The sequence below is a fragment of the Hypomesus nipponensis genome, chromosome 2 (genome assembly GCF_054491055.1).
Source record: "Hypomesus nipponensis isolate SF chromosome 2, ASM5449105v1, whole genome shotgun sequence".
Taxonomy (NCBI): Eukaryota; Metazoa; Chordata; class Actinopteri; order Osmeriformes; family Osmeridae; genus Hypomesus; species Hypomesus nipponensis.
In genome coordinates this window covers 1,435,149-1,447,243 of record NC_140362.1, presented here as the reverse complement: position 1 = coordinate 1,447,243, position 12,095 = coordinate 1,435,149, and the positions used below count along the sequence as shown (strand labels likewise).

General features: G+C 44.4%; 1 protein-coding gene and 1 long non-coding RNA gene across 2 annotated transcripts; both read right to left on the bottom strand.

Moving 5' to 3' along the window:
- Nucleotides 1-5,141: 5,141 nt before the first annotated feature.
- On the bottom strand, nt 5,142-6,790 carry LOC146300332 (free fatty acid receptor 2-like). The gene has a single exon (XM_084702211.1). The coding sequence runs from the start codon at nt 6,676-6,678 to the stop codon at nt 5,656-5,658; it is 1,023 nt and encodes a 340-aa protein (XP_084558337.1). The 5' UTR covers nt 6,679-6,790; the 3' UTR covers nt 5,142-5,655.
- A 25-nt stretch (nt 6,791-6,815) lies between these two features.
- Nucleotides 6,816-9,581, bottom strand: LOC146300331 (uncharacterized). The gene is made up of 3 exons (XR_014765114.1): nt 8,864-9,581; nt 8,445-8,489; nt 6,816-7,119 (listed from the first exon to the last, which is right to left on the bottom strand). It is a non-coding gene; the product is annotated as an uncharacterized LOC146300331 (long non-coding RNA).
- Nucleotides 9,582-12,095: the final 2,514 nt, after the last annotated feature.

Sequence of the window (12,095 nt, the reverse complement as noted above, 5' to 3'; positions counted from 1 at the left end):
GAGATTTTAGTTGTGCTGCCAGGTCATTCTACAAAACACATGAACAAACAAGTGGATTATGTCAGGTAAAGTTTGCTAGTGTTAAAAAAAGTATGGAAGTCACTGAAAATGGTCACCTTTTTTGTTTTTGAGTTTGAAACTCCACCAACTCTAGCTCCACTGTGGCGACCCTTACTTTGAACTTGTCAGTCCCTAACATCTGTACTTGTGTCACAGTCAACATAGTCTTGGAAGTCATTGTTGTACTTGAGAAACCTTTCTAATTGCACTGAATGTGAAAACTCTGAGTGACGAGCCTGCTAAAGCTGTGAGGCATCTGCAACAGTAAAGGGTTTCTTGCATGTTTCAGTACCATCTTTATAAATGGCTACAAGCACTCTCTTTGCCAGTGGTCCAGGGTCTGCTGGTGGACGTGTGTCCTTTTGACTCCTTTTGGGCCACTGCAAGAAAAAAGGAAAAAAGCATAAATACATAGTAAAGGAAGAACTTCATAGCAACAAGTCCCTTTAAAACTAGAAGGCAGGAAGTCTGTATTATGAGAGGAAAATGTTTGCTTCACTTTCTTATGTATAAAATGATTGATGACTTGTGTAATCATTTAACATTTTACTATTATGTTAATGTTAGTTGAATAAAAATGATTTTTTTTTTTTACTTAATTTTAAATAAGTAACTTGACTTCAATCAAATTTTACTTGGCCTATAATATTGTGATTAATCAAATTCAAGTCTGGCAACAATGCATTATTATTCTGTTATTTTCTAGAATTGTGACGAGTCATATAGCACATTTACAAGATGGCTGTGGCAAAGAAACACTGCACTAGCCAAAATACATCAAATAATGGCACATGGTCAGAAGCACGTCTGACATTTCCCCCTTATCCATTTTCAAGAGGTTAAATGTTATGTCTGGCCCATTATAAATGTATATATATATATATATATATATATATATACAACACTAATAATCTGATCCAATAGCAGGCAAAATTATTCTATCACGGTATGAAAAAAAAACGTTTTCATGCCTTTCAAGCTGAACAGTGTGCCATAACGCTGATGTACATCACATTAAAGGTCCCATGACATGAAAACTTCACTATAGGAGGTTATTAACATCAGTACGAGTTCCCCTAGCCTGCCTTTGGTCCCCCAGTGGCTAGAAATTTCAATAGTTGTAAACCAAGCCCTGGGTATTCTTCTCCGCCTTTGAGAAAATGAGAGCTCAAATGCTCGGTTTTGAAAATCCCCTATCGTGACGTCACAATAGGGAAGGTTACCTCCCCTTTCTCTGCTTTGCCCACACTGATAATAACGAGTAACACTAGCAGGTAGTAGCATTGCCACGAGTATTATGCTAGGTAACGGAAGCTAACTAAAGCTAGCTAGCTTCCGTTTTGTAAAAAATAACTCACTCTGGTGGAAGCGTCTGAAATATTTATAACTCACGCATCTAAAGGTTAAAGCTACAGACACAGAAACAGCGCATCCTGAGGAAAGCTCATTGTGTGACTGCTTGTAGTGGCTGTAATTCTGCACCAAGGCTGAATTTCGGGAAGGAGACTTAAGATACAGTATCAGGGGACCAGTAAGGCCTATTTAAACACGTCCAAAAACAGCATGTCATGGGATCTTTAATGGCCTCACAGGCAAGCCAGCCAAACAAGAAAGGCATGGTGCGATTTTCAAATTCAATATCAACTGCCCCAACAAAATAACATTTGAAGTTTACTCCACACGGACGAAACAGATAAAAATACAAGTCAACTTTATATCAAAAGGCTTTACTCTTCATGACAACTTCTCAAAGGTTTAGCTAGTTGCTCGAGCACAGACGTAACACACCTTTATATTAACTAATATTACCTTAAAGCTAGTTACAGTACCTATCAAAGCTATAGTTTTTTGGCCTGCTGGGTCATTATATTTTCCAGCAATTAATGGAGTCACTTTAGCGGATATGGCTTTCTGTCGGCCCAAATTGACTTTGCTAACGTAAAATAATTTAATCAACTGTGTTAAATTAGCATGTCTGCCAAGAGATATATTAGCCTAACTTTAAATACTAAAACTCTCCCCGCTAGTGTGCATGTAAATGAGTCAGAGGTAAGGTTAGTTTAAGCTTCGGGCTAACTTACATAGCATTCACTACAGCCGTTAAGGTTATACTTCGGTATATACTTTTACTATTTTTTACTTAAACTACATTTTATCCGTTCATCAGTTCTGCTGCTCCTTGTCGGTTAATCCCAGAGGACAGAGTTCTCTCAGCAGAAGCTGGAATCGGATACGCAATGTGATTGGCCATTAATGTAACACATTCTGGTGTGTTGAAGAGGGTGCCACATGCAACACATTATTTGCAAAAATCAACACAAAATGTGTTATTTTATGATTCACACATTTATTGTGTCACAAAAATAACATCTTTCTTAAGAGTGTGGACTATAAATTGCATTTATTTAGAAATTTATTTCACAAAATCCAAGACCAGGAACAGACGTTTAATCTGGAAAAGCAAGTTATTCAACTACACAATAGCACACGGAACAACAGGCTGAATAGGTGTCCGGTATGATAACTTAACAAATTAACAGTTATTCAGCTACACAATAGCATAAAGAACATACCTGGGAGGCTGAATAGGCTAAATTAACATGACAAGCTAACGAGTCCAACAAGCAAGTTAGCAGTAAGCTAGTTCACCAGGCTCCCGATCTCATTCCACGTCACAGAATCCGTTGAACTCATCGGTTCATGTCAATCAGTATGAATTAACATTTAAAAACATATTAAATTATATTTATTTTGATATATAAGTTACACCTGACTAGAAGACGCAGGACCAGCCAAACTATGAAAAAAAAGTGCAACTTAAGCCTAATTTATATCTATGTCGCCGACACTTTTGAAATGGTCGCCGTCGGGGGAAAAAAAGTGTTGCTCAAGCTGCTGCATTTATACAGAGTCACCTGTGCTCAAAGTTCAAGTGACGTAAACAGAATAATTTTACCGTTACATTCATAGCCATGGTTACATTGTTAACACTTTGTAGCCTAGGTGATCAATTGGAGAAACTTGACTATTTAAAATGTTCACTATGTGACGACATCAGCGCCAGTAGAAATTTCTCCTGTTTTCTCCTCCTCCTCTCCTAGATATATATATATATATATATATCTATGGGCGACACTTCCAAGCGACGGTTAACCCTTGTGCTGCCTTCGGGTCACATGACCAAAAGGTTCATAACGAACCATCGTTGTGTTTACCCAATTTTACCCAATACAAAAGCAAATAAAAATACTTTTCTTTTAACCTTCGCAATGTGGGGGGTCTGAGACAGCCCAACGGTTAAAACAAAATGTTTCACTTTGTTTTTGTATGCGGTAAAGTTTTTGCAAACAACGGTGGGTCACAATGACTTCGTGTCAGAATGACCCGAAGATAACACAATGGTAAAAGTGTCGACCGTGACGTCATTTTTGTCGGCGACCTTTTCAAAAGTGTCTGCGACTGAAGTATAAATTGGGCTTAATAGTCTGGAAAATATGGCATGCATTCTTATTTTAAATATACAGAAATATCAGTTGTAACATTTCTGTAACAAAACGGACCGATCAGCACCTCACTTATCCCCAGAAACTGTACCCTCTTTAGGTAATGTTATTGTTACTATTGTTAACTATCATTAATAGTAATAAACAATTGTATTACTACAGTTTAGTCAGTATATGTATGCCTGGACAACGGTTTCTATTCTAAAAAGGGATGAACCCCATTTTACTATTATAAATCACACTCTGTTATATTCAGTTTATGTTAATTTGACCAACAGTTATATAAAAACACAAGATCAATTTACAGTATATAAAGTACCCTATATCACAAATGAAGATGCAGTAAATAATTAATACATTTGTATCTGATCTCATTTCTCTCTGGAGACCCGATCTTTCTGTAGTCCGCTCTTGTTGCATCGGTTTAATGACGATGCAACAAGTTGGTGTGTGTGGGTGTGTGACAGTGTGTGTGTGGTAGTGTGTGTGTGCTTCTGATAGTGTGTGTGGTAGTGTGTGTGTGTGTGTTTCTGATAGTGTGTGTGGTAGTGTGTGTGTGCTTCTGATAGTGTGCGTGGTAGTGTGTGTGTGTGCTTCTGATAGTGTGTGTGGTAGTGTGTGTGTGTGCTTCTGATAGTGTGTGTGGTAGTGTGTGTGGTAGTGTGTGTGTGTGTGCTTCTGATAGTGTGTGTGGTAGTGTGTGTGTGTGTGCTTCTGATAGTGTGTGTGGTAGTGTGTGTGTGCTTCTGATAGTGTGCGTGGTAGTGTGTGTGTGTGCTTCTGATAGTGTGTGTGGTAGTGTGTGTGTGTGCTTCTGATAGTGTGTGTGGTAGTGTGTGTGTGCTTCTGATATTGTGTGTGGTAGTGTGTGTGTGTGTGTGTGCTTCTGATAGTGTGTGTGGTAGTGTGTGTGTGTGTGCTTCTGATAGTGTGTGTGTGTGTGCTTCTGATAGTGTGTGTGGTAGTGTGTGTGTGTGTGTGTGTGCTTCTGATAGTGTGTGTGGTAGTGTGTGTGTGTGTGTGTGCTTCTGATAGTGTGTGTGGTAGTGTGTGTGTGTGTGCTTCTGATAGTGTGTGTGGTAGTGTGTGTGTGTGTGTGTGTGCTTCTGATAGTGTGTGTGTGCTCTGCAGCAGTTCTAGGCTTTGTAAACTCCACACGCACATTATCTGTAGTAAGCAAACACAACATTCTGGTCTCAATATTGGCTACAGGGTCAAGGTTCGCTATCTCAACACATCACTGTTCAGTGACTGAGTGACTTCATTATTACTAGGTAAACATGTCAGGCGTTTCATTTCATCCTTTTAATTTATTGCACTTCATTCTTCATACTGTAATTTGGCAATGCTGCTGACTTTGGTAAAGGGTCATAAATATATCAATGAGGTATAAGAAAGACGGGAAATATGCAGCCTTCATTTCACCAGCGGCGCTATGGATCCATACTCATTTCATGAAGCAAACATTATTTATATGTTCTTTACACCACTCTGGCTTTTGAACAGTCCATAATCACCTCTTCATACACACACATGCCAAAACACACACACACTAATAAACACACACACACACAGCCCTTCTGAGTGCTCAAATAGAGCTGGCTCTTAGGTACAGCAGGGGGTATCAGGGACATTTCACTCATAGTTGATACCATTGTCATGCTTATTTGAGGAGCGTATCAACCAGGGCAGAGACCTTAGAGGATATGTCCTAAATGTGAGGTCCGCTTCCCTCCTCAAACTCATCAAAGCAGCGCTCACGTCAATCCACAACATCAGTCAGTCCCTGTGTGTGTTTGTCTTTTGGGGTAAATGACAAACATCCACATTTGTATGCTGGTCAGTCACAGCAGGTGTTTGCACACAATACCTATTCAGACACAATGACGCCCTGTGATTCCAGGAAGCCGTCGGTCCTCGTCGTGATGCATCTTACAGAAGCGTATCCCTCCACAGGCCGCTCTAATCCAAGGAGGATGTTTGCTGATCAAACAGAGACACACAGGGAACAAACACTCTGCCAAAACATAAACAGCAGTCATATCCTGTCTCCACACGCCAAAAACTAAATCTCGGCCACAGGCGTCAGGGTTCAGAGAGCATTGACCTCCCTTTGCTTGTGTCCCTCTCCTCCTTTGGTGGGGCTGGAGCCTCTCAGACAGGCCCTGCACACGTGCGAGGACAGACACCTACGGACGCGGCAGGTGAAGGCCTGGGTCACGCTGCCCAGAGTGCCCCTCACGGCCGCGGACGACAGGTAGAAGATGAAGGGGTCCAGGCAGGCGTTGAAGGTGCTGAGCAGTAGGGCCATGTCCCTCCAATCCGGGCTCTCCTTGGTGATGAACCCCACCACGTGGGACACGTTGTAGGGGCCGAAGCAGAAGAGGAACACCAGGAGGGTTCCCAGCGCCAGGCCGATGGCCCGGAGGCGCCGCCGCCGGCCGATGTGAGGCAGCCGGGACAGAATGCGGATGAAGTTGATGTAGCAGAAGCTGCAGATGATTAGCGGGATGCAGAACAGCACCAGGCACAGCTCCAGGCGGACGGGAAGCAGGATGGTGAGCTGTGCGGGGGTGAAGCCCTCGTAGCACACGTTCCTGTGCAGCTGGGCGCTGTGGGGTTCGGAGGTGGCGTTGGAGGCGGTAAGGTGGTACTGGTGGCCCGTGGGGTTGTAGTATGGCATGATGAAGACGATGCTGAGCTGCATGAAGCAGAAGAGCCAGAAGAAGACGCTGGCAGCCACGGCGTAGCGCGGCCGGCGCCACAGGGAGTGCTTGATAGGGAAGGCCACGCCCAGGTAGCGCTCCACGCTCACCGCCGTCAGGAAGAAGATGCTGCTGTAGATGGTCATGTAGAACACAAAGCCCGACAGGGGACAGAGGAAATAGGGCAGGCTCCAAGTCATGTTGTTGGACACTTCCTGCATCTTGAAGGGCAGGAAGAGGAGGAAGAGGAGGTCGGAGATGGTGAGGTTGAGAAGGAGGATGTCGATGGGCGTGGCTCTCTGCCTCACCTTCCGGCTGAAGGTGTAGAAAGCCAGGGCGTTGGCCGGGAAGCCAGACAGGAAGGTGACCACGTAAACTGACAGACACAGAGCTGTGTGGCATTCCTGCATGGTGCTGTCAGGGCTAGAGGTGTTGTGTCTGGATAGAGGAGTGCTGTGTCTGGATAGAGGAGTGCTGTGTCTGGATAGAGGAGTGCTGTGTCTGGATAGAGGGGTGCTGTGTCTGGATAGAGGGGTGTTGTGTCTGGATAGAGGGGTGTTGTGTCTGGATAGAGGAGTGCTGTGTCTGGATAGAGGGGTGCTGTGTCTGGATAGAGGGGTGTTGTGTCTGGATAGAGGGGTGCTGTGTCTGGATAGAGGGGTGTTGTGTCTGGATAGAGGGGTGTTGTGTCTGGATAGAGGAGTGCTGTGTCTGGATAGAGGGGTGCTGTGTCTGGATAGAGGGGTGCTGTGTCTGGATAGAAGGGTGCTGGGAGGAAGTTTGCTTCCTGGGTGATGTTCAGCCTTGGAGGGTTTCTTGTCCTGCTGGTGTTCTTCCCAGATCCTCATGAGCTGTAGACAGCAGAATAGCACACTGAGAACGTTCACTTTACTGTGTACGTTAGTGTTGTCACGGTAACAACAGTACCACTGACATTTTGATACCAAAGCCAAAAACTAAAATAGGTTACTGAACAACTCAAATTCTTTGACAGTAACGGTCAGCTACAATATCTAAGGCTGTAGCCTACTTATGACAACAACAGAACTGAAATACAGTCACAATGTCTAAAGGCAGAACATGTGTGGACTGAGTGTAGACATTAAGATAACTTAGCAGATGACTTAGAGATCAGTAGAGCTCAAAAAGAAATCTACACTAGATTTATAAGAGGTAGAAGTGGATTCAACACGCTTCATGGGGCTCTTAAAAGTTTTCCGCGCAACATGCACAAAGTAAATATACATCCAAAACTCAAAAACACATATTTTGGGAAACTATGTAATCTACGATGACATGAACGGTGATGCTTGAAAATTGGTTTCTGGTGATTGACGATGTTCTCATTGTTATCTGCCTCACACCCAAAGTATTTCCATACATGGCTCTTCCACAGAGGGTCTAGCGACCCCCCCCCCCTGTGCCCCAGGTAAGAGGGTCTAATGACGCCCCTGTGCCCCAGGTAAGAGGGTCTAGTGATGCCCCTGTGCCCCAGGTAAGAGGGTCTAGCGACCCCCCCCCCTGTGCCCCAGGTAAGAGGGTCTAGTGACGCCCCTGTGCCCCAGGTAAGAGGGTCTAGTGACGCCCCCGTGCCCCAGGTAAGAGGGTCTAGTGACGCCCCTGTGCCCCAGGTAAGAGGGTCTAGTGACGCCCCTGTGCCCCAGGTAAGAGGGTCTAGTGACGCCCCCGTGCCCCAGGTAAGACGGTCTAGTGGTGCCCCTGTTCGGGTCTACCATAACTTCAGTAATTCTGGTATCACCCTGTTTTTGGGGGTTGAGTACCGACTTGGTACTAGAGTACCGTTTTTTCTGTTAACATTAGTGTACATACTCTATGTATTCTATATGATTGTTTAATTTGTGAAAAATCATCTTCATGGTTCTGTACTCAAACAGGCCCATAATCTTACAGTATTTGTTTTAAACTGCAAACACACAAACACAGCTACAGTCTTTATATTACTGCTAACACGTAAACACATCGCCGTAAACAGAACTGCTTCAACAGCAGCCGCCTGCACACCAGCAATGCCTTTAGCTTCTGAGGCCACATATTCACTGAGTCAAACCACAATGGAACCTTTTACACAGTGAATTTAGTTTAGCAAGGTAAGTGAATGAGCGTTTGGAATGAAGCAGTGTTTGTAATTGTAGATGTATTGAACAGCAGAACTCACCGTTTCATCGTGCAGGCCACAGAGACAGACAAAGTCTGCACCCGGCTGATCAGGAACGGAAGTTAGACATCATTTATTAGTATTTTATTTGTGTTGTTCAGATTAATTATTCTTAAAAATATATATATATATATATTATCACTGAATCAGACATCCACACATGGTGAAGAATCTCCAGGGTTCTAAACAACCACATGAGCCCTGTGCTAACACCCTGGAGTACGGTTCTACTGTCAGCTGTATGCACAACTTTGTTTACGGAACAGCAGCAAGCACATTGAATGTTGCTAATTGAAGACAGTATCTCCTGCCATGTCAGAGAGGTAAACTGAACAAAACAACATCTTCAGTTTAAATCTTGATTATTTTACTGCATTCTGCTGTGTTGTACTCTGTGAAGGAGCAGACCAGAGTCTTACCTCAGTGCCAGCATGTCTGAGTTTCCACAGTGCTCTAGATTGTTCCAGTGTTCCGGAGTGTGTCTGGGTGTTCTAGAGTGTTCCAGATCTCGAGAGTGTTCCAGCTCTTCTGACGGAGCTCTGCTCCTCTCTGCTCTCGTTCTGCAGGCGTCTTTCAGTGACCCAGAAGCAGCTGTTTGACAGTATATGCACTATTAACTCTGCAGTATAAACACTCACGTTGTGGAAATTTGATTTGATTAGCCACCAGATTAGCGCCTGCATATATGACTGCAATCTCCCGCCCTCTCCAAACAGTCTCCATAGCAACGCTGCTCTGTCATGCTGTCTGAGAAGGCTAGTGGGTTGGAGGGAAGGGGGAGGGGGGGGTGAGGCTGGAGGCTGGTGGAGTGAGGCTGAAAGCTGGTGGAGTGAGGCTGAAGGCTGGTGGGGGAGGCTGGGGTAGTGAGACTGAAGGCTGGTGGGATGAGGCTGGTGGAGTGAGGCTGAAGGCTGGTGGCGGAGGCTGGTGGAGTGAGGCTGAAGGCTGGTGGGGGAGGCTGGTGGAGTGAGGCTGGAGGCTGGTGGGGGAGGCTGGTGGAGTGAGGCTGGAGGCTGGTGGGGGAGGCTGGTGGAGTGAGGCTGGAGGCTGGTGGGGGAGGCTGGTGGAGTGAGGCTGGAGGCTGGTGGGGGAGGCTGGTGGAGTGAGGCTGGAGGCTGGTGGGGCGAGGCTGGTAGTAGAAACTTATTATGGGGGGGGGTCATTATTATTTTACATTTACATTTACATTTAGTCATTTAGCAGACGCTCTTATCCAGAGCGACTTACAGTAAGTACAGGGACATTCCCCCCGAGGCAAGTAGGGTGAAGTGCCTTGCCCAAGGACACATCGTCATTTTTATTTTATTTTTTTTTTTGTTTTTTTTTTGAGTGTAAATAGCATCCAGAATATACCTGTATACAGACAGACATCCACGACCCTCTTGTACTTGAAGGGCAGGAAGAGGATGAGGAGATGGTCAGGATGATTGGAGGATATTTATATCTTTCTGGCACAACCTCCTGCTGAAGGTGTGGACAGCCAGAATGTTGTCTAGGTAACCTGTCACCAACACGATGACACTGTGCACCAGCACCACACCAGCCTGGTTCTGAAGATGTGTTGTCATCTGGGAGGTATGTTAGAGGTACACCATGCTGGTGTTGCTCCTGGCAACCTCCACATGCTCCATGCCATGGTGTGGAGGGCCAGTGAGGAACGCTGAGTCAGTGAAGAGAACTTTGGTATTAATCCATCCTGTTATTCTGTGATGTCACAGCAAATGAAGGAACCATCTAAAACATTAAAAGTTATTTGTGTTATTAGTCCACAGGTTTGAAGCTGTGGATCATGTGTGGTTGACAGGTTTAAGTCTCCCTGAGTAACCTACTAATCCCACAGTTAGCATCCAGTGCATGATGCGGTTACCGTAGAGATGAAGAAGACAAAAAAGCTTAATGACGAACTACAATAAACTACAATGAGCCAGGAAGTTGGAGCGCTGTTCTTGTTTTTGGCTCTGCACACCGTCTAGACTCGAGTCTCCATCAAAAAGCAGTAATATGACCCAACATTATTTCAACAGTTGTATAGTCTAATTCATGGCAATGTCCAGCTACATTTTAACAATCACCTCAATCTTGTTGCTTGGCAACCATTTAGCTGTCTTTGGGAACACCATTGCTTGGCGAAGGAATGATGAATTGTTTTCAATAAATGATTGCATTTTATGAGGCTGTGTGTTGCGTGAAATCTTACTTGGTAGTCAGTAGTAACTGTAGTCAGTAGTAACTGTAGTCAGTAGTAACTGTTTTACAAAATCAATAGGCTGTGATTTACTGTGATTTTAGAACACCTAGGGGTCGTTGTTAGGCACCTGATACCGCTAAACCAACCCAACTAAGCTCATTTATGCTTATTGCATTGTGATTGTCAAGGCCAATAAGTGAGCCCAAGGGCATCAATAATCAGAGTCAACAGTAGAATACATACTCCCAGACAACATCCGAACAGAGTGATTAGTCCAACGCTGTTGTACTAAATGCTTTATGTTCATGCCACTTCCACACAAGCTGACGCACGTGTGGTCCATATCAGCGCAATCCCTCTGTCTACACACACACTAGGTCTACACACTGTGTACACACAACACTCTGTCTACACACACTCTCTCCCGGGAGAAAACACACACTAATTAAAGTAAAACACCTCATGTTGCCTTAGTGCGGTTAGTTAGTTAGTTGCACTTGTTTACCAAGTTATTTATCTATAACTGGATAGAAACCTATAGCCAGACTGTATAGCTACCTATAACCAGAGGGTTGTTGGACAGGGTGAGGTGTTAGACAGGGTGAGGTGTTAGACAGGGTGAGGTGTTAGACAGAGAGGGTTGTTGGACAGGGTGAGGTGTTAGACAGGGTGAGGTGTTAGACAGGGTGAGGTGTTAGACAGAGTTAGAGGTGTTCACATGCTAGGCCAGGTGGCTGCTCCCAGCCACTCCCACAGCTGAACACTTCACATGCAGTCTGGCTTCCAGAAGCAGGACAGGTCTGATTCAATGGCTGCTTCAAACACAGAGAGACACAGCCATCTGGATCAAGGCCAGACGACCTGTAACTATGGAACGACTGTCATGTAACTATGGAATGACTGTCATGTAACTATGGAATGACTGTCATCTATCTATGGAACTACATTTACATATACGCATTTAGCAGACTCTTTTATCCAAAGTGACTTTCAAAAGAGAGCTTTACAAAAGTGCATCAGTCACTAATCATAACAACGAGAAGCCCCAAACATTGCGGGCAGCCAAAACATGAAGCACAGATTGTGAAGAATAAATAAGTCCCAAAGGGAAGAACCTGAAGAGCATGTAGTTACACAAGATACAATTAACTTCCAATCCTTTGAACTCCCATTGTAAGGACTGGAGGGATGTATTGTGGGCTTCAGCCATGCTGCTTCCTGTTTGCTGTGACATCATACATGGGTTCTCCCAAGAACATTGTTTTCCTCTGGGTCATGGAACAACTGTGTCTGCCATGACAACAATTAGTCACCACTAATCATTAACTCTAACCGTAAACAGAACACAGTCCGCACCTGCAAGCTGGCAAAACACACACACATACATACATACACACACACACACACACATACACACATACACAGACACCTATGCACACACATACACATACAAACACGTTAAA

What these genes read in the sequence shown, in the direction of transcription:
- LOC146300332 (XM_084702211.1), bottom strand. Translation starts at nt 6,678, where the DNA reads ATGCAGGAATGCCACACAGCTCTGTGTCTGTCAGTTTACGTGGTCACC.